General features: G+C 51.9%; 1 protein-coding gene across 1 annotated transcript; it reads left to right on the plus strand.

Moving 5' to 3' along the window:
- Positions 1–126: 126 nt before the first annotated feature.
- On the plus strand, positions 127–21,909 carry GTPBP1 (GTP binding protein 1). The gene is made up of 12 exons (XM_052639579.1): positions 127–341; positions 2,920–3,031; positions 9,067–9,247; positions 9,802–10,150; positions 12,992–13,115; positions 13,921–14,035; positions 15,858–16,002; positions 16,120–16,302; positions 17,093–17,228; positions 17,847–18,025; positions 19,235–19,435; positions 20,309–21,909. Exons 1-12 carry the CDS (start codon positions 150–152, stop codon positions 20,399–20,401), a joined length of 2,010 nt encoding a protein of 669 aa, XP_052495539.1. The 5' UTR covers positions 127–149; the 3' UTR covers positions 20,402–21,909.
- Positions 21,910–23,730: the final 1,821 nt, after the last annotated feature.

Consider the following 23,730-nt stretch of genomic DNA (forward strand, 5'->3'; position numbering starts at 1 on the left):
AGCTAGAGATACATGTCACTCTCTACGCGGCGGGAGAAGTTTCGCATAAATTATTCTGATAAGGCTTGGGGGCGTGACCGCGCATAGATTAGGCAAATAAGCTGAGGAGGGAGGGGAGGCCGGCTACGAATTAGCCTAAGTTATTAAAGATGGCGGCGGAGCGGAGTCGCTCCCCGATGGAGTCGCCGGTCCCGGCCTCTATGTTCGCCCCCGAGCCCAGCTCTCCGGGGGCGGCCAGAGCTGCGGCGGCTGCCGCCCGGCTCCACGGCGGCTTCGACTCGGACTGCAGCGAGGACGGCGAGGCGCTCAACGGCGAACCGGAGCTGGACCTCACCAGCAAGGTAGGCCCCGGGCGCCGGCGGCTGAGGGGACCGGGCACTGAGGGGGAACCGGGCGGTGGGCCGAGCCGTCTCTGGGGCGACGGCCGGGGCGGGAGGGGCCGAGCCCGCCCACCTGTAAGTGCGGGACGCGCGGCGGGCTCGCGTTCGAGGGGCGGCTCCGGCTGCCCGCGGGCACCGCCGTCCTTCTCTGGTGGCGCCCACCCGGCCTCCCCGCCGTCGGGCTCCCGCCGAGATCACAACCCCTCGGCTCCGCCACGTGGAACGCGGGCGCCCGACGCCGGCAGCTGCCCGCGCAGTGGCGGTCCCCACGCGGTGCCGCCTCCCCGGGAGATCGAGAGGGACTCTCTCCGTGGACTGTCCACGGCAGCCGAGGGTCGAAGGTGGCTCTGGCAGGGCGAGCGCGGGAGGATCTGGTAGTCCGAGGGGGAGTCGGGAGGCAGCTGCGGCTCTTCCTGGTGTCGAGAAAGGCAATATTAAGTAGTCAGTCAATCTAGAATGTCTCCTTTAGAAATCCACCCAAAACAAAAGTGAAAGATGGGCATGACCCATAGTTTCGTCTTCTGGGAAAGAAACCTTATCTTGTATGACTGGAATAATGAAGGACGTTTTAGATCGTGTTTTCTTAGCGTTTGCAAAGGTGGGCAGGATTTTAAGGGCTCAACCTTCTGCCTGGCGTTGGTGGGGGCGGGGATAAATAATTAAGTATAATTTGGGACTGGCGTTTTGAAGGTTCCTAACGTTGCTAAAGGAAAGAATGCCAGCTTGGGAGTCGGACTGGGCTGGGTACCCTTTCCTGCCCTGCCAGTTAAAAAGGCTCTGTGACCTTGGGAAAATGTCTTAACCTCTCAGTGCTCCAGCTTCATCATCTTATTTAGTACAAATACGTAGTAAAAATGAGAAACGTATGTAAGAAATCTACTACGCTGTCGGTTACTTACTACTCAGTAAATGTCTGAAGGGGATTGAAGGAACTGATGATTCTCTGTGCAGATTAAAGAGCAGCTGATGCAAGACAGCACACCCATCCCACCTCCTACCTGTTGTTGGATACTTAAAATAGAGATGTTTAATTAGTTTTGAAAACATTTGTGATTTTTTTAGTCTGTGGTGACAAAACTGCACGAAACTTAATCTAAACTGGAGAGAACTTTCTTGAAACCAACAGCTCTCTCCCTCTAGTCTCCACTGAGCACTCCACCTTAGCACAGGGTCCTCTCTGGTGCCTCTAATGCCATAATGAGGCTGGCCAGGTTCAAAGAGAGGATGATCAGGGGAAGTGTATGAGGCAGTGGGACACAATGCAGAAGACCCAGCACCTAGGTTCAAAGTATAGGCTCTGATGAGTCAACTCAGGAAATTGTTAAGAGATGCACTTGACTCGGAAGCAGATGAACGAGATGTCAGTTCATGGCCAAGGTGCTGAAGAAGCCTAAAAACAGTGGGAAATGGCCAAGCAGAGTTGCAAACAGAATTATTTCCTGACCAACTTATTTATTGTCCCAGGGTAGGGAGGTGTGTCTTCGTCATGAAGCTGAGGAAGTCCTTCTCATTATTTTAAAGACGCTATATGTAAATTAATATTGATGATATTGAAAAAAACTGATGTGATGAGAGAGAAGAGATGGGTTAAATAGGCTGATTCCTGAGGGAAAGGTTAGAAGCTGTAAGTGTATATACTTGCTATAGTTAAATGTGGGGGTGGACATAAGACTCTGAGAGCTTCCAAAGAGAGAGAGAATTAGTGAATTGCGGTATCTAGTTTCATTTAGGAATGACTGGGTGGGGAAAACTGTAATTGCCACTTATTGAGCTGTGGAGTGGATGCTTTACATGTTATCTTATTTGGTCTTTACAGTGGCCTTAGGAGGTAGGTAATAGTATCTGCATTTTGTAGACTAAAAAAAAAGAGACTCAGAGGTTAAGTTCTTTGTCCAAGGTCACATATGACAGTTAGAGAATGGGATTTGACATGCCTGTTGGTAAACAGCCTCCCCAAATAAGTGGTTGATATTTTAATATTATTGGAAGAAATTCGCAAAATGACAGTGTTGATACCCATCTTAGAGGTAAGGGTGTTTTGTTGATAAAGATAAATCTTGCAGCAGTTTTTACTGCCGATTCCTAAATAATCAAGATAGCCAAGGCAAGATGGAACAGAATTCTTATGCTGTTTTGGGAACCATTGGCCTTGGATGGAGAGCATGGCAGTATATGAGATCCCTGTCCTATGAGTGGCAAGCTGCAGGTAGAAGACCTTGGCATGTAGGTGTAAAGCACTGCTCATTAATTTCTACCTACAATGCCACATTGTCAGTCCCTGTGGGTCCTGCCCCTCCCGTTAAGCAGCAGGAGGCAGGCTGCTCACACCCTCTTTCTGTGGGTTGGGGTTCGAACATACTCATAAGGCCTTGAGCCCAAAGGCTATTTGAGGAGAGGCAAAGAGGCCATGAGAGGGCAGTCAAGCTAGTTTAGGTCAGGGCGCAGTGGGGTTCAGTCAGGGTCTTTGGCTATTGATCTGCTTTGGCTGTGGTGCTCTTCTAGTTAAGTGTGGTCCTAAGGCTGTTGGTTTCTCTTCTAGCTGGTTCTAGTGAGCCCTACATCAGAGCAGTATGACAGCCTACTTCGGCAAATGTGGGAGAGGATGGACGAGGGATGCGGAGAGACCATATATGTCATTGGGCAGGGATCAGGTGAGCATAGTTTTCCTTTCACTTTATTTTTAAAAACATTATTTAGAGCACATTTTCCCTCTTTTATCAACTTTTCTTGTTCGTGTGTCTCAGTTGCAGTGATTCTTTAGTGTCTGCAGAACTGTTTGGGAGAATGTGAAAGTACAACGTGATAATGTTAATTCCCACCTTAGTGGTCCTAATGTGCTTAACTTTAAAGATTCACTTTCCAAGAGAATTTACAGAAGCTTCGTTTCTGCTTCCAGTACCCTGCATTTGCATAAGGTGTGATGAAGCACAGAGCAAGGAAACTTCTTGTCTGAGATAATAGAGTAAGTCACAATTAGGTCTAGAATTACGTCTTCCCTAGGTAGTTCTAGGTCTTCCCCTCCAAGTCTGATTTACCAATCCCGTTGCTACTTGTTGCGTGCTTAGCAGAGAACCTCTGTGATACTTCTTGTTATCAGCAAGAAAAGGACATCCAGAATTCTCTCTTCAGCAAGGCTGCCTTGCCCTGGTCCACACCGACCATTCAATGGGAATAGCTGTGAGATCCTATCACATATGTAGGCTTGTTGCCATTCTGGAAGGGACTTGTTATTGCCCTCCAACCCTCTTATTCCACTTTAGGGGCCCATTGTTTTAGAGTTGCATCCCCCTGACAGAATCCCAGATTATATCCTGGGCTTCCCACCCCCGGTCATTCCTAGTTTATACTCTCAATGCAAAGCCTGCTTACTCTTATCTTCATTTAGACATTATCTTTGCTAAAATGGCAGCTGGGCTTGTTTAACAGTTATCAATTTAGCCTGTACTAGATCTTGTCTGTCGTCTTTGCAAGTTTAAGTAGGCCTCCATGCATCATTAAAGGACTAGTTCTGTTTACTGAATGTAGCTTTTTATAAAAACAGGTAATAATTCTTTTACAGTGTGAGTCTAAGATGGTAGAAATCTCAAAATCAGTTTTGAACTGTTTGACAAATATCTATTAAGTATCCTTCTAAGGTCTTGATACTGTTGCAAAACACTGGATACTTAAAATCTGTCCTCTGTCCTGAGAAGGAAAGATGGTATATACATAATGAACTTCAGTAGAAAACAGCATTTAGAAATGCTGCAAAATTGACACAAGGAAGAAGGGTTTGATCTCCCAATACTGCTCTGCCTTCCTTTGAAATGTTTCTCTTGTTTATCCTTTCCTTTCTGTCTTTGCTGCCACCTCCCCAGTTTCAGGTGTTATCACTCTAAAGAAGGCATGGTGAGAGAGATAGGCAAAGCAGGAGGTTCATGTCGAGAGAGAGAGATGGTCAGCGTTGTCAAGTGTTACAGAGACAGCAGGGAGAGTTAGGTTCAGAAAAAGCCATTCCATTTGGTGACTAGGGGTTCATTGGTAGCCTTTTGAAAAGCCTTTGTGTCACATCTGGCCTGCTGTAATAGGATGAACCATTCAAAGTTCACTTCAAACTTATAAAATTGAAGAAAACCACATCTAGGTCAACTCTGACAAGTCTTCGGACTGTTTGTTGAAGATGCAGATTCTTAAAGCTCAGTTGAGTTCGACTCTGTGACCCATGGACGCTAGCCAGCCAGGCGCCTCTGTCCATCAAATTCTCCAGGCTAGAATACTGGAGTGGGTGGCCATTCCCTACTCCAGAGGATCTTCCCAACCCAGGGATTGAACCTGGGTCTCCTTCATTGCAGGCGGATTCTTTACAGTTGGAGCCACAGGGAAGCCCCGTAAAGCCCCCACTGCTCCCTTATTCTTTGATATGAACTCTTAGTGAACTTTACCAAACCTTGATGGCTCACAGTTAATTAACCCTCCCATGGCAAAGCATAAGAACAAACATTCAGTAACATGTATCTTACACACCCAAGCATTATCTTGGCATCTACCAATTGGATACTATTAGATTCATAGTGACTCCTTCGTGCTGGAATTCTTTAGAGGTAGAAAAAGATTGCAACTAGTTAAACAAGTTCAACTTCAAATGGAAGACTGAACTAGATGCAAAGCCCCCAGGGGTCAACTTCATCCTTGACTTCGTATGTATTTGGTGCTTCCCCTCTGTTCACTGCTTCCTTCATCTGTAAAATGGGGCTAATGGTATCACCACCCCCACCGCCACCCACCCCGCCGCCAGAGAAATTTGTATAGATAAATTAGGTTTTTAAAAAATTCTAAGCAGGGCAGAGGATTGTGCTCTTTAAATATACATTCTTAAGACTGATATTAAAAGGAGGCACTGTGATTAGTTAGTTCAAGTTCTGTAGTTAGGCCAGGTTCTAGAACCTGGCAGGTCTGAGTTTGCCTTATGGGTTCTTTCCCTTGCCTTAAAATGGAGATAATAATAGAATCTAGCCCCTGGTATCATGATGAGGATTAACACTTGGCATATAGTAAGCACTATATAAATGCTTAGCTAGTATTAGTAGTCATTTTTTAAAGGTTCCAGGTTATAATGGATTTACCATGAGATCTCTTTCAAACAGAACCTTGTTCATTCCTCAAATATTAAATCATGACTTTCTAAGAACTAGGTACTACATTAAAAGTTCAGGAAATGTGGGAGGAGTATTATAACTTTGTGGCAGGGTCAGAGAAGGCTTAAAGTCTTTCTAAAGGAGGAGCTGCCCGATGAGTGAATTCTAAAGGATGAGTAGGAGTTTCCTAGATGAGTGGAGGCAGTAGTTAGTGAGCCGAGAAAGCCACAAGCACAGAGGCATGGAGGCATTGTGATTGTGGAGTATTTGGTGGATCAGACATGATTCAGTAAAGTGGGAAGGAGGGTGAGATTGGGAGTGTCAGGAAGGGAGACTGGACAGGTAGTCAGGGCCCAGCTCTGAGAATCTTTGAATGCCATACCAAAGGGTTTAGACTTGTATCCTAAAGGTTTGGGGACCCCCTGCTGCATGTTGAGCAGGAGGGTGAGTCAGGAGGCAGGACTGAAATCTGACTAGCTTCCCACGTGGCTTAATATGTGGCCCTTAGTGACTGGACCTCTGACTTTTCTTCTTGGCTTTTTTTCCACTCCTACCAAGTGAGGACATGCTGGAGAAGGCTGATGTGACTGGGGGTATTTTCAGTCACAGAATACTGGGAGCCCTGGATGGATAGGTGACACTGTTGATTGCCCCCTGGTGTGAGATAGAACCTGAAAGCATTGCTTTTCAATGTAACAGAAGCAGAAAAGGCTGGATAGAGTTTGGGGATCTGGCCAGAATGGCAAGGCAGCCTCAGGAACAGTTCCAAGCCCTTCTCTAATCCAGAAGATTTCCAGAGCTCAGTTGGCCACGCATTTAGAAGCTCCTTGACCCAACTGCTCCCTCTTTGTTCATTTGTTTTAGCATTTTGCAGACATTTGCAGACTCAGTATAAGAAAGGCACCCCTCATGGAGTGTCCAGGGACATTTGAGATACGGTCCTTACCCTCGAGATGCTTGCATATAGTGGGTGAAGACACATCCCAAACACTATCCGTGGTAAATTTCACAAGGGAGCAGAGTGGGTAGGCTTTTGGCAAGTGGAGATGTGCCGATTGGCTTTCCAGGGTAGGAAATACATGAGCAAAGGTGTAGAGCTGGCAGAGTGCAGAGAACAGGGGGATGGTGACTGGGCCATCTGCACTGGAACAGAATTTAGGAGGGGAGGATGGGGGAGGGGTGGAGTAAATGGTGGACACCTCTAAGGAATTAGAACTGGATGCTGCTGGGCCTGGGGAGCCCTTCCAAGGTTTTGACTCGAAAGTGACAATGTCAGAGCTGTGCGTTGTTTAGGAACTCAAGCTTGTGCATCTATGCAGGATGGGCCGGAGGAAACAGATGGGATTTGTTAAGACCAGTTAGGGATCTTGTGATTCAGGTAAATAAGGGCCTGAATCAGGCTGGTGACATTGGACTGGCAGAGAAAGGAGGGTAGGAACAAGGAAAGCTAGACTTGGCAGGACCAGAGTGATGCGTATTAATCCTGGGTGACTGGAAGGATAGTGGTGTCATCAGAAACAGGCAAGGCAGGAGGAGGAACTGGTCTGGCATTAAGGGGAGCCGTTGCCAAAGGAAAGGGCTCTAGGTGTGGAATCAGAAGACCCGTGGCCCCTCTGCTCCCTCCCAGCTCTGAGACCTCTGGGTTCTGTGTACCCCAGTACTAAATGGGAGCAGTAGTATCTAACTCATAGGGCTACAGGGAGGACTGAAATGCTTTGTTAATGCTGTTAGTTTTTGTGCTGTTGTTTAAAAAGGGAGTGGACAGAGCTCTGGGAAGAGGGCTAGTTACGAATGTTTTCTGTAGTTTTCAAATGACAGTGGAAGCCATAGAATATTCAGATAGTTCAGGGGAATGTTCAAGGATAGAGAAGAGGGCCACTGACCAACTACTGAAAAAGGCTGGCATCTAGGGGCAGGAGCAGGAAGAACCAGGAGAGGAGACAGAAGGAGGAACCAGATGGGGGGAGGTGAAGCAGAAGAATCTGGGGGACTTCCCTGGTGATCTAGTGGTCAAGGCTTCGAGCTCCCAGTGCAGGGGGCACTGGTTCGATCCCTGGTTGGGAAACTAATCCCACATGTGGCAAGGCATGGCCAAAGGTAAATAAATAAAAAGAAAAACAGAGTTCAGGTTATAGGCAAGCAGAGTGGGAGTGAGATGCTTCAGTCAGCAGAGGGACGGTGGCCAGTGGCGTTGACTCTGCAGGGCTTGAGAAAAGGACTTTGGATGAGGGGGTAGAAGGCCTCTGATGACTTGAAAGCCAGTTTTTTTCCAGAGGCATCAGATCAGTGAGTAGGTGGTGAGGAAGTACAGTCACCAAGTGTCCTCTGGCGGAGATGGTAGCACAGTACATTTGCTGGGGCACAGGAAGAGAGGTTGGGTCTCCTTTAGTTTAGGAATGACTTGAACTTGTTTGTAAGGGGAGAAGTGGAAGCGGATGAGAGGAGCTGCAGGGTCTTGGGAGGCAGAAAAGAAAAGAGGTGGGGCACATGCTGGGGGTGAGCCCAGGGAAGGAGCAGGGGTGCTCTCGGGGAGACAGGCTGGAGGAAAGCGGAGGCAACTACTGTGGGAATTAAATGACTCCGTGCAGGAAGCACCTGACTAGGCTGTCAGACAGTAGGCACTCCATAAATTACTGGTTGATTGGTCCTTCCTCCCTCATCCTAAGCTCAGACTCAGTTTTTCCAGCTCCTTGCTGGACATTTCACCTGAGCCACCTCCGTGAAAAATCTGTCCCTAAAGCCATTCGTAAATTCTCTCCCCATTTTCCTTTGTCTCCTGTCCTTGTTATCTCTTGACTGTATTATTAGAATTCCTTCCTAAACTTGGCTCCCCGTTCCTGATCTCTCGCTTGCCAGCACACGCTTTATTTACACTGCTGCTCAAGAGGATCTTTCTGTCCCGCGGCGATCTGATCACGTTACTCCCCCGTGTAACCACTGAAGCTTCCCTCCGTGGTATATGTGTGTGTTCACCTGCCTAACCATTTCCACCTGTCACGTGGTCTCCCGCCACTTGACATCCTGCTCCCCAGCACACCAAGCTGCTTCTCGGTCCCTGAATGTGCCGTGATCTGCCAGGCTCCATGCTTTGCTCTGCTGCCTATCATGTCTTCCCTCCTTTCTCTGTAGGTCTGTTTTTCATGTTCAGAGTCCCAGCTTGGAGTCAGCACCCTGCAAAGCTGTGTTCAGCTTCCCTAGGCAATGCTAGTTGCTCATGCTTGACATTCTCTTTGTACCGTTCTGTAGTACAGTACTCAAGCTGTATGGCAATTAATTAATTTCCTGTCTCTCCCACTGGGCTGTGAACCCGCCAAGGGCACCTGTATTCCCAGTACCCAGCATGAGACTTGGCATGAAACCTGGGAGAGTCTCCGTGATTACCATTGAAGGGATTAATGACTGCCCTGCTTAATGGGGAAGCCCTGTTACTTAAGAACTCCACACGTGCCCGAGTGTTGGAAGTGTCAGGTAGAGAGAGAGCCATGTTCTGCAGTGCCCAGGGTGGAGCCCTGGTGAGGGGTGGTTAACTGGCTGACTTGGTGGCAGGCTGACGTGTGGACTCTTGTCACCAGATGGGACTGAGTACGGGCTGAGTGAAGCTGACATGGAGGCCTCCTACGCCACCGTGAAGAGCATGGCAGAGCAGATAGAGGCTGACGTCATCCTCCTGCGGGAGCGGCAAGAGGCCGGGGGCCGTGTGCGCGACTACCTGGTCCGAAAACGAGTAGGAGACAATGACTTCCTGGAAGTCAGGTGAGGGGACCCCTGAACGGCACCAGGTCCCCTGCAACATGGCCTTGGGGCCCCGGGCACCACAGAGAGTGGTGGTTGAGCCTTTGACACCGGGCACACCCACTTTGTCCTTCTGCTTCCCGAGGCCTGAAAAGAGGGTCCAGTGACATCAATGGCTCATTCTCTGTCTCCATACTTTGTCATCTTTAAAGCCTCCCATTTGGAAAGATGGGAGCGAGACCAACCCTGCCTCCTGGGGCCACTTTGTGGGGGCACTTGCTCTCCCCTCAGCCTGGGCGGCTAGAAACCAGGGTCCTGGAGGAGAGCGTCGTGGTCCCCTCTTGGCTTCAGGGCTCCTGTTGGGGAGCTCAGTTCCCCCTGAGTACTGTTCTAGTCTCTGGGTACAGCTCCAAGAGCACTCCCAGCATGCTCACCCATGACTCCAAGGAGCAGAGAGCTGGAGAGGCTTGGGGGTGAGCCCGTCCCTACAGGTCCAGTTGCTGGAGTTCACTCAACTACCGACTCTCACTCACCCACCAACTCTCACACAAATGTATGGGTTTGTGTACACGCAGGGTAGCGGTCGTGGGCAACGTGGATGCTGGCAAAAGCACGCTTCTGGGGGTCCTGACACACGGGGAGCTGGACAACGGGCGAGGTTTTGCCCGCCAGAAACTCTTCCGCCACAAACATGAGATTGAGTCGGGCCGCACCAGCAGCGTGGGCAACGACATTCTGGGCTTTGACAGTGAAGGAAACGTGGTAAACAAGCCAGACAGCCACGGCGGCAGCCTGGAGTGGACAAAGATCTGTGAGAAGTCCACTAAGGTGATCACCTTCATCGACTTGGCCGGCCATGAGAAGTACCTGAAGACCACTGTGTTTGGCATGACCGGCCACTTGCCTGACTTCTGCATGCTCATGGTAAGTGAGGTGCTGCTGAGAAGGACGGGGGGCTTTGGCTCAGCTCCTGGGATGTGGCAGTGTGCAAGTGTTTACGATTGTTCTGAGGCTTTGTTTGGTTTAGGGCTTTGAAACCGGATAAGGATGACAAGTGTTGCAAGGGTGCCTGGTCTTCTCAAGGGTGTACCTCGATCTTTCTCTTAGCTGAGGCCAGGAGGAGATCCTCGAAGAGAAACCAAGGTGCCATTTGCAGAGCGCTCTCGTTTTTCAGAGAGCTGTAGAGGAGGGTTCTCCTGGGGTGTTGCTTACTACCTCCTGAAAGGAAACACCTCTGAAAGGTGTTTCCTCCTGGGGTCGGTCTATTTTGAGGTGCTAATGGGCAGCACCCTCAGAGATGGGGCAGCCTGGGGACGAAGTGGAGGTGAGAGCATGGACAGCCACTGAGGGGCTAGGAGGTGGTCTCTTCTGAAGCCTGGGACTGGTGTCCGCCTCTCACAGCTACTTGTTGAGAGGCTTCTGTGTGCCTGGCACTGTGCCAGGCCTGAAAATAGAGCCGTGAACAGGCTGTCCTGCGCGCCCATGGTGCTCACAGTCTGGTGGGAATAGACTTTTCAGCACCTCACCACATGGATAAACTGAAGAGGGAAGGGAGCAGAGGCTTCTGGGCTGGATCACGTTGTGAATCCCACAGTTGGGTCTCTTGGATCTTCCTGGCCAGAGGGTAGGAGTCTGTGAGGCCCACAGCCTTGGTCATGACTTAACAGCTTTCACGGAGTGCAAACAAGCTGGTTTTCCTTTGGCAAATCCTTCTCAAAGCCCTTCCCCATTTCCCAGTCCCTCCAGCTGCCTGTATTAATAAGTGTAGTAAATGAAAGCATCTGTTCAGCACAAACTTGATCAAGTTGCCCAACGAACAGGTTCTCGTCCAAATTCTCTCCAGACTGGAGAGCAAAGAGGGGCAGAGCATATGTGTGAACACTCGCCAGCTCTCTGCCCAAGGATCTTAGGGTCTCAGTGTGGTTTCATCTCCTGTATCTTTGGACGTTGCAAAGGACCCTTACCAGCCTTCACTGGCCGAGGAAAGCTGCTCTTCCCGAAGGGGTTTTAGAGGAAGAGCGTAGAGTGTATTTGTGGCAGTTGTTGGATTAAAATTAAGAAGGGTATAGAAATCAGTTTAAAATGAGCGTTTTTCTAACTGAGGGGCAGTTAGTGTCAGTCACTTTGCGACCCTATGGGTTATAGCCCTCCAGGCTCCTCTGTCCGTGGGATTTTCTGGACAGGAATACTGGAGTGGGTTGCCATTTCCTTCTCCAGGAGATCTCCCCAACCCAGGAATCAAACCTGGTCTCCCACATGGCTACAGTGATTAATGGATGTGTTTTCACCCCAGATGAGATGTTATATATTATTTGACTTTTAGGTCAGGAGCTAAATACTAAAAATCTCTGTAGAAAACAATGAAATACTTGATTATTGTTTCATGGCAATCAATTTCAAAAAAAAAAAACCTTGAAAATATAGGGACAACAGAGAGAGAGCATTCTCTTATCCCTCTTGGAAGAAGAGAAGCAGGTCTGGGTAGGTTAGGAAAGGTGGTGGGAGGGATGGGAAAATTTAGGAGGAAGATGGTAGAGGGGTCGTGGTGCAGGCAGAGGGAACATGTGTGGGACTTCTGTGTTGGTGGGGTGATCGCTCCCCTGGGAACCGTGATGACCAGTGGGAGCATCACTTGAGAACACTCTGGAATGTATGAAGCCCTGTATAAGTACGTCATGGCAATTTTAACCTTATTTTGTTTTAGTCAGTAATACATGCATATCGTACAAAAATTAAAAGGTACCTAAGGACTTTAGAGACTTTCCACTTCAGAGTGAGAAGTCTCTCTCCTGCCTCTGTTCCGTTTTCTCCGGAGGCAACCAGTACTGCCAGTTTCTTATACATCCTCTAGAGATATTTTGTAATCATACCAGCAAGCGTGTGTATATTGAAAGTAGATTATATTATAGACATTGTGACTCTTCACCCGAAATGCCTCTCACAGGTCCTAAAATACTTCAGCGCACAGTCTGCTACTGTTTTTGCACCCGAGAAGATGAACAAGAGTTCACTAATATCATACAGTATCTAGTCTAAAAGTATTTACATTATCTCAGATGTTCCCCTGGATGTCTGACAGCTGCTTTTTTTCAAACAGTGATCTAATCGCCACTCTTCATGGTAGCATGCTGTATACCACCTGGCTTTTCTCCCCTTCAAACATATCTTAGAGAGCACCCCATATCAGTGGAGAAGAAGTTCCTCTTTCTTTTGCAGGCACACTTGTGCATGTGCATAAATTCATGTAACTGGCCTTTATGAGATTTGAAAATGTTTACTGTTACAGGAAGGAATGATAACAGTAGTAACAGCGGCTCTTGCTTGAAGACCTAATTCCTGCTGGTTCTGTGTGGACCTTTGACACATGCTTGGTTATTTAAACCTCAAGTGAACCCTTTAAAGTGAATATTATTATCCTCCCATTTTATAGATAGGGTAACTGGGGGCCAGGGATGTTAAACTGAATCCACTTTGAAGACTCTGGACAGTTCTTTTCCCAGACTGAGTTTGCCTTTTTTTTATTGCCTCCGAGTCTCCTCAAATTTTGATAGGCCGTCTTGTTGTACGGGAGGTTAAAGCTGTCTGTGCCCGGCCCAGCCCAGCTTTCAGCTACAGCTGTTTGGTTTCGTGCCCCCTGTGTTCTGTTCCTACAGCGGCCCCAAAGATGAGAATGCTCTCTTCACTCCGCCTTCTTTGAGCCCCTGTGCCCACCCAGCAGCACTGTCTGTGCCCCTTGTCCTGATGGTCCTTTCTGTGTTGAGGCAGGTGGGCAGCAATGCTGGCATCGTAGGGATGACCAAGGAGCACCTGGGCTTGGCGTTGGCCCTCAACGTGCCTGTGTTTGTGGTGGTCACCAAGATTGACATGTGTCCTGCCAACATCCTACAAGGTAAGTGCGGGCGGCAGCAGTCTGTGGCACAGTCACCCACGGTGGCTCCTTGGTGATCTGCCGCCAGGGCGGTAGCCTGGGGCCTTCTGCTTCCTTGGACTGTGCGTAAACCTTGGCCTGAGACTTCTGCTGCCTCCCTGTTTGGCTGTTGGTCTGAGTACAGCCTAGAGTTACCTCCTGCTCATTGTTCCTTCTGGTTACAAATGCAGGATCCGTGAAGGCCCTAATCTGGCATTTCTTTTCAGATGGTTCTAGGCAGAAGGGGTTGGGTTTTACCATCTAAGCTGGGCATATATGGAGACATTTGGGCAGAGAGTCTGGCCTTTTGCAACCAAAGGCTTCAGAACAGAGTTGTAAGACTAGGCTAGAGATGGTGGGAGAGAATTAGAGAAGGATCCTTCTGGAGGGCCTCCTAAGGGCTTCTGTAGGTGTCTAAACATCCTAGAGATCCTCTTGTCAGATGAATTTTTTCCCAGGAAACAGCATTCTGGGAACAACACTGTCCTTCTCATGGACCCCCAAGTCACTTGCATATAGAATGTGAGTCTTCTAGAGACTCTGGAGAAACCTGACAGGTCTCAGGCCTGTGGCCTGAGCATACCGCCCCCCATCAGTCCCCTCCTGCTCTGGCAAGCATTCGCCCAGTGTCGGCCCTCCTGCTGTTCTCCAGGCATTATGGCCTTTAGCACTGGGCGTCTCTCTGTCTCCTGCTGCGTCAGTAACAAGTGGACCTGTCTTGCCTTGGAAGCCTGGCCAAAGAGAATGCTGTGTGTCCCCCTAATTTTGTTCCATTTCACCCTTTAAGAAACCCTGAAGCTGTTGCAGCGCCTGCTGAAGTCACCAGGCTGCCGGAAGATCCCTGTGCTGGTACAGAGCAAAGATGATGTGATTGTTACAGCCTCCAACTTCAGCTCGGAGAGGTAATGGGTAGGGAGCAGTCACTTGGGCGCAGGCACAGAGATTGGTTGAAATAGATGATTCTGCTCTCAGCGATGTTGCTCAGGGGCTGTATGAGGTGACCCGGATTGTGAGGTGCTGGCCTCACTGAAGCTGGAGCTCAGTGTCCTTATCTGTGAAATGGGTATTATCGTCTTCACAGGGCTCTCGTACGTGTTGGCAATGATCTATGTAAAGCGCTTAGCACTATGCGTGGCTGCTGTTTGATAGATACACAGCCATTTTTATAACTGTTTCTATTGACTTGTAAAATGAATATATTTTATTTATTTGGCTGCACTGGGTCTTAGTTGCAGCATTCCGGATATAGTTCCCTGACCAGAGATCAAACCCAGGCCCCCTGTATTGGGAATGCAGAGTCTTAGCCACTGGACCACCAGGGAAGTCCCTAATTTTTTTTATACTGTTGTTTCTCCAAAGCTCTTTAATCACAGATGAGTTTTGGCATTTACTCATTAGCATGTCCTTTGATTCTATAAATATATATATATTTTTGGCCGTGCTGGATGACTTTTGGGCTCTTAGTTCCCTGACCACAATTGAACCCAGGCCAGGAGTGAAAGTGGTTGACTGCCAGGGAATTCCTTGATTCCATAAATATTCATTGGATGTTTGTTTTGTGCTGGGCTTTTCATCTAGGCATTGAGAACTCAGAGTTGACTTGGGCACAGTCCTCGTCTTCAGGGTGGTCGGCTCCTTGGTCAAAGATAATCTCTTGGTAGTAATGAATTTTGTTGACTCCCCTGCTTCTCCCGTAGTCTTGGGGCTGTTTGCTACAGGACCCGGAGCAGCCCGACTTTTGTCCTTTCTCTCTGCCCTAGCACTGTCTTTAGTACTACCAGTTGGCCAGCAGAGGGGGTATGTTTCAGTTGGCCCCATTTCAGTTCATTCATTTTGTTGAATGCCTGTTCTATACATTCCTTATTCAAGATGTAGCAAATGTGTAATTCCTGATCCTGAGAAGTTTGATTAACCATGGAGAGCAGATAGGCAGGAAACTATTATATATAGAATTGATAAATAGCAAGGTTCTACTGTGTAGCATATTCAGTATCCTATGACAAATCATAATGGAAAAGAATATATATATTGAATATATACGTATGTGTATAACTGAGTCACTTTACAGAAGAATTTAGCACTGTAAATAAACTGCTATACTTAAGTGTTTTTTAAAAGAAGTTTTCTGAAAACTCGGAGTCAAGGGTACCCATCTGGGAAGGATTCTCTGGAAGGAGGCGGCATTAGAGATGGGCTATTCATACTGAATACAGTTCCCTGATGAGAGGATTTAGTAGTTGGATAAGAGGGAAGGAGTCCAGGCAGGCAGATTAGAGTAAATAAGTTCATGGGAATGAAAAACGCTTTGAGGAGAAGGGAGGATTCACCAGTCCAGCTGGAATACAGGACTCTGGAAGAAATAAACTGGTAGGGGTGTCGGGAGGAGGGATTCCGGCTGGTATTTCGTCAGTGGAGAGTTGGTTAAGGGTTTAAGGATGTATACACTGTAAGAAGAAGGGGTACTCACAAGCGCCCGGAATAGGGCAGTGGCGCCAAGATAAGAGAGGAGGGGGCAGATTTCAGGGACCAAAGGGTGTAAGGAGAGGAGGCCTTAGGTATGGGATGGTGGGCTAGGCGGGGGCCTGGGAGGCCAGTGACGGGGTGGCGGGGGCACCCTCAGTCACAGCAGCCGTGCCGGAGGCCTCCTGCTGCTCCTCCCTGCTCAGGCAGGTGCTCACCACGGGCGCGCCTTTCTTCCTCTGTCTCCACACTGCCCCCCACCAGGATGTGCCCGATATTCCAAATCTCCAACGTCACAGGCGAGAACCTCGACCTGCTCAAGATGTTCCTCAACCTGCTCTCCCCTCGCACCAGCTACCGGGAGGAGGAGCCTGCCGAGTTTCAGATTGATGACACCTACTCCGTCCCGGTGCGTGCGTTTCAGTGGGCTGAACCAGGGTTGGGGCACTGAGTGGTGCTTCCTCCCGGGATGTTGGGGCCAGCCTGTGCTGCGGATGGACTCACTGGGCCGGGGTCTTCTCTGCAGGGTGTGGGGACCGTGGTGTCTGGGACAACACTGAGGGGCCTGATCAAGCTAAACGACACACTGCTGCTGGGCCCAGATCCCTTGGGTAACTTCCTGTCGATTGCTGTCAAATCCATCCATCGCAAGCGCATGCCTGTCAAGGAGGTGCGCGGGGGCCAGACTGCCTCCTTCGCCCTGAAGAAGGTGAGTGTGAGGAAAGCTACAAGCTCCCTCGGGCTCTGCGTCACGCTGGGCTCTGACTCATCTCCAGCTCTCAACAGTTGCTCTGCAAGGCAGGGAGTGCTGACCTCACTTTTACAGATGAGGAAACTGAAGCTCAGAGAGCCTGAGTGACTTGTCAGGCTCTTGGGGAGCATACCGGGACTTGAACCCAGGCCTGCGGCCTCCTGAGCTCCTCCTGAGCTCCTCTGTTCCTCCACACAGTGTCTGGCCATGGTACCCTGCACCCGGGGTGAGGTCAGCTGGGGGCCTGCCTGCTCTGCAGAGGGTCTTTCTACCCGGGGCTGTTGAGGTCTCTTGCAGATTCTCTTGCCATTCAGCTTTCAGTTCCTGGGGCAGGAGACTGGGGTGACTGCTGAGTCCTGCGTCACCCACTTTTCCCACCAAACAAATTAGCCAGCAACACCAAACTTTCTACTTTCCATCAGTTGTAGTGTGCTTACCCTATTTTTCCCACTTGAGTACTTGCCTGCCTTTGCCCTTTCGCCACTCACTTAATTCTAGCCTATCCACAAGGTCTGGCTGAAATGACACTTCTGACTGAAGTCTTTCCTGACCCCCCAGTAACTACCCCCTGACGGAGCCCTAAAGTCTGCCTGGGACAGTCTGCCCTAGAAAGCTGGTGGTGCAGCGCAATGAGAGGTCAAGGCCCCGTTGGTCCCGGTTCCCAGAGGGACTCCTGCCCCGCTACACCAGGGCATGAAGCCAGACGGCATTACTGTCCCTGAGGTCTGGGGTTCCGTCTTGTTTTCAGATTAAGCGCTCGTCCATCCGGAAGGGCATGGTAATGGTTTCTCCACGCCTGAATCCCCAAGCTTCCTGGGAGTTTGAGGCCGAGATCCTGGTCCTTCACCACCCCACCACAATCAGCCCGCGGTACCAGGCCATGGGTAGGTGTCAAAGGGCACTGCCAGCCGGAAGTGCCCGGCTCCAGCAGCCCTCACCCCAAAGTTTCAGCTGCAGCCAAGAGTCGGGTCTCTGTCCTGTTTAGTGACGCTATCCCCTCTGTTCCACCTACAACCTTCAGCCTGTGGTCTGTTCATTCTTGTAAACACTAACCGAGCACTGGCTCTGCGCCGGGCACTGGAAACTCAGACTTGCCCTCAGGGACCTCACTCTCAGTCCTTCAGCAGACGTCTGCCAAGCACTGCTGTGTGCCAGGCAGTGATGCTAAGGTGCTGGGGGACAAAGACAAGATGGGTGAGGGCACTGCCCTCAAGAAGCCCAAAGTCCAGAGAAGGCACGCATTCCACCAGAGTGCCTGTGTTCAAGAATTAGGACAGTGGGTCCAGGGACCAGCGGGGTCTGTAAACTGGAGGACAAAGTGGGAGAGTGTGAGGCAGGATCAATCTGAGAGCAGGCCTCCAGCTCATATACCCACACTCGGCCCCTCCAGGTTTAGCCTGCCACATAGCTCAAGCACGGTTCATGCTTTCACTCACTGCCTCCCCTGCCCTGAGGCCCCTGGGCGGTTCAGGCCTCTGCTGACCTCCTGGCTCCCTTGGCAGTGCACTGTGGGAGCATCAGGCAGACGGCCACCATCCTGAGCATGGATAAGGACTGTCTGCGCACTGGGGACAAGGCCACCGTTCATTTCCGCTTCATCAAGACCCCTGAGTACCTGCACATAGACCAGCGGCTAGTGTTCCGGGAAGGCCGCACCAAGGCCGTGGGCACCATCACTAAGGTATGGCCAGGCAGACCACCTTGCCTGCCTGCAGGAAGTACCAGGGGCTTCCAGTTCTAGCCTGTGAGCACAGCACGCTCTTCTTGAGAAGCCCTGTGAAATCTTACCAAGTGCCATCTGCTCTGCTGCCCTGAGAGGCATCCCTAGACCTCCCATCCTTCTGGGCTTTGGTGGAGACCACAGTGGAGAGAAGGTGGGGGTTGAGGCATGGCAGTCATTGGTAGGAGAGAATGGTGGGAGAATTTCCTGGCCTAGGCGGGGTCAGCTTCTGAGAAGCTGGGCACAGGCTCCAGTGGCCTGGCTGGGGCAGTGCCCTCACAGTAGTAGGTCCAGCTGGAGCGAGTGCTGGCCAGTAGTGGGCACAGGCTCGACGAGCTCTTTGTGTCCTGGAGCCTGCCTCACGCCCTCTGCAGACTTCATCCGTGACCTCGAGTAGGGGCCCTTGAGAGAGTGGTCTGACCCCTGCTCCATACATCCTGTCTGAGATCTTGGAATAAGGCTCAGGCTTGCTTTCTCTCCAGAATGGCCTTAGGCCCATCCGCGTGACCCTGGGCCTGCAGTGTGTGTGGAGGAGAGGGGAGGATCATGTCCGTGAAGGCCCCCTTGCTTCAGACTGGCTGAGGGTTTGGCTGAAGCTACTAGCACGTGCTCTAGTAGCCTTGGGGATGCAGCCGGGCCTGTTCCCTGCTTTGAGATTGAACTGGGATCATCAGGGAAGGCTCTGAGTCAGTCCTTCCTGGGTGGTAGCTCTTAAAAATTCTGATGGCAGCACTCCAAAGGCTTCCAGCTCCTGGGAGACTCACTTGGTCTCTTTGGGAAGCCTGAAATGAAAACTTGCCCCAGGCTCTTGTTCCATGGGCAGCAGGAGGTACGGTTGATGCTCGGGGCAGGCTGGACCCCCAGCCCGGGAGCTGAGCTGAGTAGCAGATGCTGGGGTTCACAGATTGTGGGAAGAGCAGCCGGGGTGGGGAACAGCCTGGAACCCTTCTGGGCTGGGCGGAGACCGGTGAGACACTGGCCCCGACCACGGCAGCCCGCGTGCACTGAGTGGAGAGGGCATCTCGCCACCCTCCGGTCCCCGCCTGCCTCGCCCAGGCCCAGCCAGGCCAGGGGTGGGAGGTCCCTGAGACCTCGGGCTGGGGCGGGGGCAGCTGAGCCCATGTCATGGCCGGCAACTCCAGTCTCATGCCCACCTCTTGGTTCTGGCAGCTCCTGCAGACCACCAACAACTCCCCAATGAACTCCAAGCCCCAGCAGATTAAAATGCAATCGACGAAAAAGGGTCCCCCGCCCAAAAGAGAAGAGGGGGCCCCCTCTGGAGGGCCCACAGTCGGGGCTCCCCCACCAGGAGATGAAGCTTGCTCCCTAGGGGCCACCCAGCTGGCTGCATCCAGCAGTCTCCAGCCACAGGTGAGTGCTTCCCCGGCCAGCTCAGGCGGGCGGGGGCGAGAGTGGGGGGAGGAGGTGACTCACAGAAGAGCCCAGGCAGACTTTGCCAGCCTGCTGTGTCCTTGCGTTCTTCGGTGGGTGTCTCCCACACTCCAGGCCTGTAAGTGTTCTCCAAGTGGGAGCTTTTGGTCTCTTAAAGCAGTGGTTTTCAAGCTTGAGATGTGGCGATGTGGCCTACGTAAAGTCAACCTAATGAGTCAGACCAGCATTTAGTTTTAATGAACTAGAATAAAAAAATGTCAGAGTTTCCCTGTCACAATAAGAGTGAGTGGTGTATGTGTAAGAATACAAGTGATGTGTGATGTGTGCACACTGCAGCCCCAGGTGTCCGAAAGATGCTGCCTTCAAGGGTCCTTCTGGGCCCCTTCCCCGATGTGATGTGAGGGGTGGGTGGCCTCGGGCCCCGGTCAGTGTGGCTTTCACTCAGAACCTCCGGGCAGCTTCGGGCCCTGGAGTCCTCTCCTGGCGCCCCCACAGTGCTCCTTTCCAGAGTCTTCCCTGACTCCTCTCTGGAGAGAGAGCTTCTGCCTAGACCCCTCCTGCTCTCCCCCCGCCCTCCCGTCGAGTCTCCCTCTGCCGCCTCTGCACGCCTTCCCTTTGCACCTGTCAGCAGTGGCACCTGTTCGCTCCCACCCCCTGTGTGCCCCCTGAACTGCTCCTCACACCCTGATCACTGGGACCCACTGCCTGCGAGGAAGGCAGGGTGGGCGCTGGCTCCATCCCAGACAGCCGCTCACTCATGGGCGGCCCCCGCTTCCCAAGGCCCCTCTGTGCCCTGTGCTGCCCCGGGCCCAGCAGGCCACTGCTTCTCAAGCTCTTCCTTCTCTCTTTCAGCCCAAGCCCAGCAGTGGGGGCCGGCGACGGGGGGGCCAGCGTCACAAGGTGAAGTCGCAGGGGGCCTGCATGACTCCTGCCAGCGGCTGCTGAGTCTCCCCAGCCCACCTCCGCCACCCGAGGGATCCTAGTGCTCTGGCCCCGGCTCTGCCAGAGGGACCAGAGCAGCCCTGGCGCCATTCGCCATCCCCCCGGCTGAACCCGGAGCCTCATCATTCCCCCCACCCCCATTTTCCAGGGGGGCTGTAATTTATAAGCTGAGGAAGGTGGCCAGACTTTCAGAGAGGACTGACCATCTCCCACCCTCCTCCCTGCCTTCTTCCTCACTCACACCTTTTTTGTACATCCGGGCCCTTAGTTTTTATTCTTTTTATTATATATCTATCTCTCTATCTAGTGTGTGTGTGGTTGTGTGTGGGGCTGTGTGTCTGAGGTGCAGGAGTGCGGCCAATCAGGGCTCTGGGCGTCTTTCTCCTTTTTCCTCTGTGGCTGGCCACCGGCCTCCAGGAGCTAGCTGGCTGCCTGTCTGTGCGTCCGTCTGTGTGTGTCTGTGCGAACCTTCTGGGGCTGTCGGACTGACACGACCCCCCCCAACCCCGTGTCCATTCTCTGCACCTGGAGCCGCCGGCTGCGGGCGTCCAGGTGGGAGTGTCTGCTGGTACTGGGGTCCTCCTTCCGGCACTTGGGGATCTTAGCAGAGCCGAGAGTGGTGGCTCCCTAGTCTCTTTGTCCCTCTTGTTCCCCTTGAACCCCCAAACAGTTAATGCCAAAAGCTCTTAAGCTGTAACCTGTAGATGTGTGGAGGGTATTGGCGATTGGATTGTAGGATCCTCCTTCCCCCATCTCTGACCCTCACCCTTGACCTAGAGACAGCTGATGGCTTTTCTTGCCCCTCTGAGACAATCTTCTGTTTGCCTAGCTGACTGGGGTGACCCCTCCTCGGCCAATTCTGTCACTGTGGAGGCTCTCGCCTCGCCCTTCCCAGGGCTGCCTCCTGCTTGGACTTGGATTCTAAGTCTTGTTGGGCCTCGGGTCACTGAGGACCAGGACTGGGGGGTGCCCGCTCAGGCTCACGCTCAGCAGCCCATCTTTTTGGTGGGGGTGCCGGCTGTTCCTCTGAGCGAGGCAGGGACAGAACCCCTCCTTGCCTACATCTCCCCAGCATGGCTGCTACAGGAGCACAAGAGTGAAGGGCCAGAGCCCTGATTGGGAAGCTCTAATTGGAGTACAGGGAGGGCAGGTGGGAGGTATTAACAAGATTCTTCCAGACCCATCTCAAAAGTATTAAGCCCTTAGGAAGAATCATTGCCTGGGTTGGGGGTGGTGTTGCCCAGGCCAGAGAGGGCAACATGGGCCCCAAACCAGCCTGGCCTGAGCTGTGGACTAAGCCCTCACTTCAGGGTGGACTGGTGGGCAGAGCTGTGTTCTTTCTCTAGCCTGGGACACCCACCTGCCTGGCTGGGTCCTTCCTCAGCCTCACCTCCCCTCTGTCCCCAACCCTTCACCACTCCTCCTGCGTCCAGACCCCTGGTCCCCTCGCCTCCCCTCCTTCTAACTATTTCTAGTTACCACTTACCTGTGGCCATGGACTGACCAGACCAGCACACAAAATAAAAGTTTGTTCCAAGTTGATGGTGTCGTGTTCCCTGCCCAGCCCCTCCAGGCGGAGGTGCTGCCACGGGGACCTCCATTGCTCTGCCCGCCCTGGAGCCCTGGCCGCAGGCGGGGCCCACAGAAGCCCAGCCTCTCCTGCCAGGCAGGCGTGGCTTCAAGAACCCAGGCTTCTCGGCCAGCGGTGACCCAGGGACCAGCTGGCATCTTCTGAACCTCAGCTTCCTCATCCACAGCAAGAGAGGTGAATGCCTGCATCAGGTTGTGAGGATTCAGCGAGAGGAGCATGAGGTCCTGATGTGCCCAGCATGTGGGGGGTACCCGCTGAGTGGTCACCACGTGGCTTCTCACCCACGGTGACTCCCAAGTCCACAGCAGAGGCCACAAGCTGGGGCACAGGCTCCAAAGGAGAAATGTGGCATGGACTCGGCTCTGCTGTGCAGCTGGGACTGTGCCAGGCATTTCCCTCGCTTCATGTTCTTCGACACTCGCAGCTACCATCTGTGAGGGAGGTGGCATCAGTGATGTCTTTCCAGTTAAGGAGCAGTGCCCCAGCCCCCAGCTGTTCCGGTCACTCGCTCCAGCACACCCTCCAGCCGGCCCTGCTTCCTTTGTCTGCTGGCTGTTTCCCCTTTGCTTTTTTGACTCTGGTTCTGCTTAGAGGGGCCGCTGCCCAGTGGTGCCTTCATAGTGGGAGTTCCGGGTGGAGTAGCAGCTCCTGCTCTCAGTTTCCATGGCAGGTGCTGTGGAATTTCATGTGGGACCTTGAAACAGGCAGAACCACATTTGGTTGGCAGTCTCTTGCCTCTGTGAACATAACCACTTCCTTACATTTAGAAGCTATGGCTTCCACCCTGGCCTCTGCCTTCAAACACTCAGGTCAGTCTTACTTCTGGTCACCAGGCCCCCCCTGCTAGCCAGGGGACTGACGGCAGCATTTTACTGTCATTGGCTGGGACTGCAAAGGTCCTGTATGAGTCTCAGCCTTACCCACTGTCTATTTGGAACAAACCACCAGCCCTTTCATAGTTGATGAAGAAAAGCTGTTAATCCAGTCATCTTAAATGGCAAACCCTGACCTGTAATGTCGTTAGCATGTATGGCCTTTTCGAATTCATCCAGGCCCGCTGTTCGGGCCTCCTGACTTCCCCAGCACCAGAATAAGGTAACAGGAACATGACGTGGTGCAGGGAAGAGCAGGTTTAACTGGGGTCATGAGACGGACCATGGAGAAGATGGCCAGGTGCCTTGGTCAGGATGAGGCCTATGTTGAGTCCAGATGGGGAACCACCCCTGGCAGGTTGTACCCTGAAGGACTCATCAGATTTGAATATGTACAGACAGGCCCCAGAGGGCATGAGCAGAGGCCCTGAGCTCTGATTGTATGTGGTCGGTTCCAGAGACCATTTACTGGTGCTGCTTAGGGATGTGGCCTTTGTTGAAAAATGGTGGTAAATACAGTGCCGGTGTTAAGTGAGATGGGAGGCAATGAAGCAAGCAGCTGCTGAGCAGTGTGCCCTGGGACTGGCTCTGTCCTGGTGTGGAGAGCTGAGGGCTTGAGCAACTGGCCCAAAGCCTTGGGCCTGGCTGTGGATCCCACCCAGCATCCTCTCCTATAGCATTTCCCAACCCCCCCTCCCCCAGCTCCTCCCTGCTGACTTGTTCCTGCCTTTATTTTCTCAGCTGTGATGGGGCTCAGCCCTGGGCCGGGTGCCATGGTCAGAATGAGGCGTATGTTGAGTCCAGATGGGGAATCACCCGTCACCTGGAGCTGCTCACTGGAGGCACTGAATCTGGGGAGATACATGCAG

The sequence above is a fragment of the Budorcas taxicolor genome, chromosome 5, assembly GCF_023091745.1.
Source record: "Budorcas taxicolor isolate Tak-1 chromosome 5, Takin1.1, whole genome shotgun sequence".
Taxonomy (NCBI): Eukaryota; Metazoa; Chordata; class Mammalia; order Artiodactyla; family Bovidae; genus Budorcas; species Budorcas taxicolor.

Excerpts from the sequence above, each read along its gene's own strand:
- GTPBP1 (XM_052639579.1), top strand. The coding sequence starts at position 150 with ATGGCGGCGGAGCGGAGTCGCTCCCCGATGGAGTCGCCGGTCCCGGCC. Across the intron at positions 342-2,919 it reads AGCTGGACCTCACCAGCAAG|CTGGTTCTAGTGAGCCCTAC; the intron begins GTAGGCCCCGGG and ends TTTCTCTTCTAG. Across the intron at positions 3,032-9,066 it reads TGTCATTGGGCAGGGATCAG|ATGGGACTGAGTACGGGCTG; the intron begins GTGAGCATAGTT and ends TCTTGTCACCAG.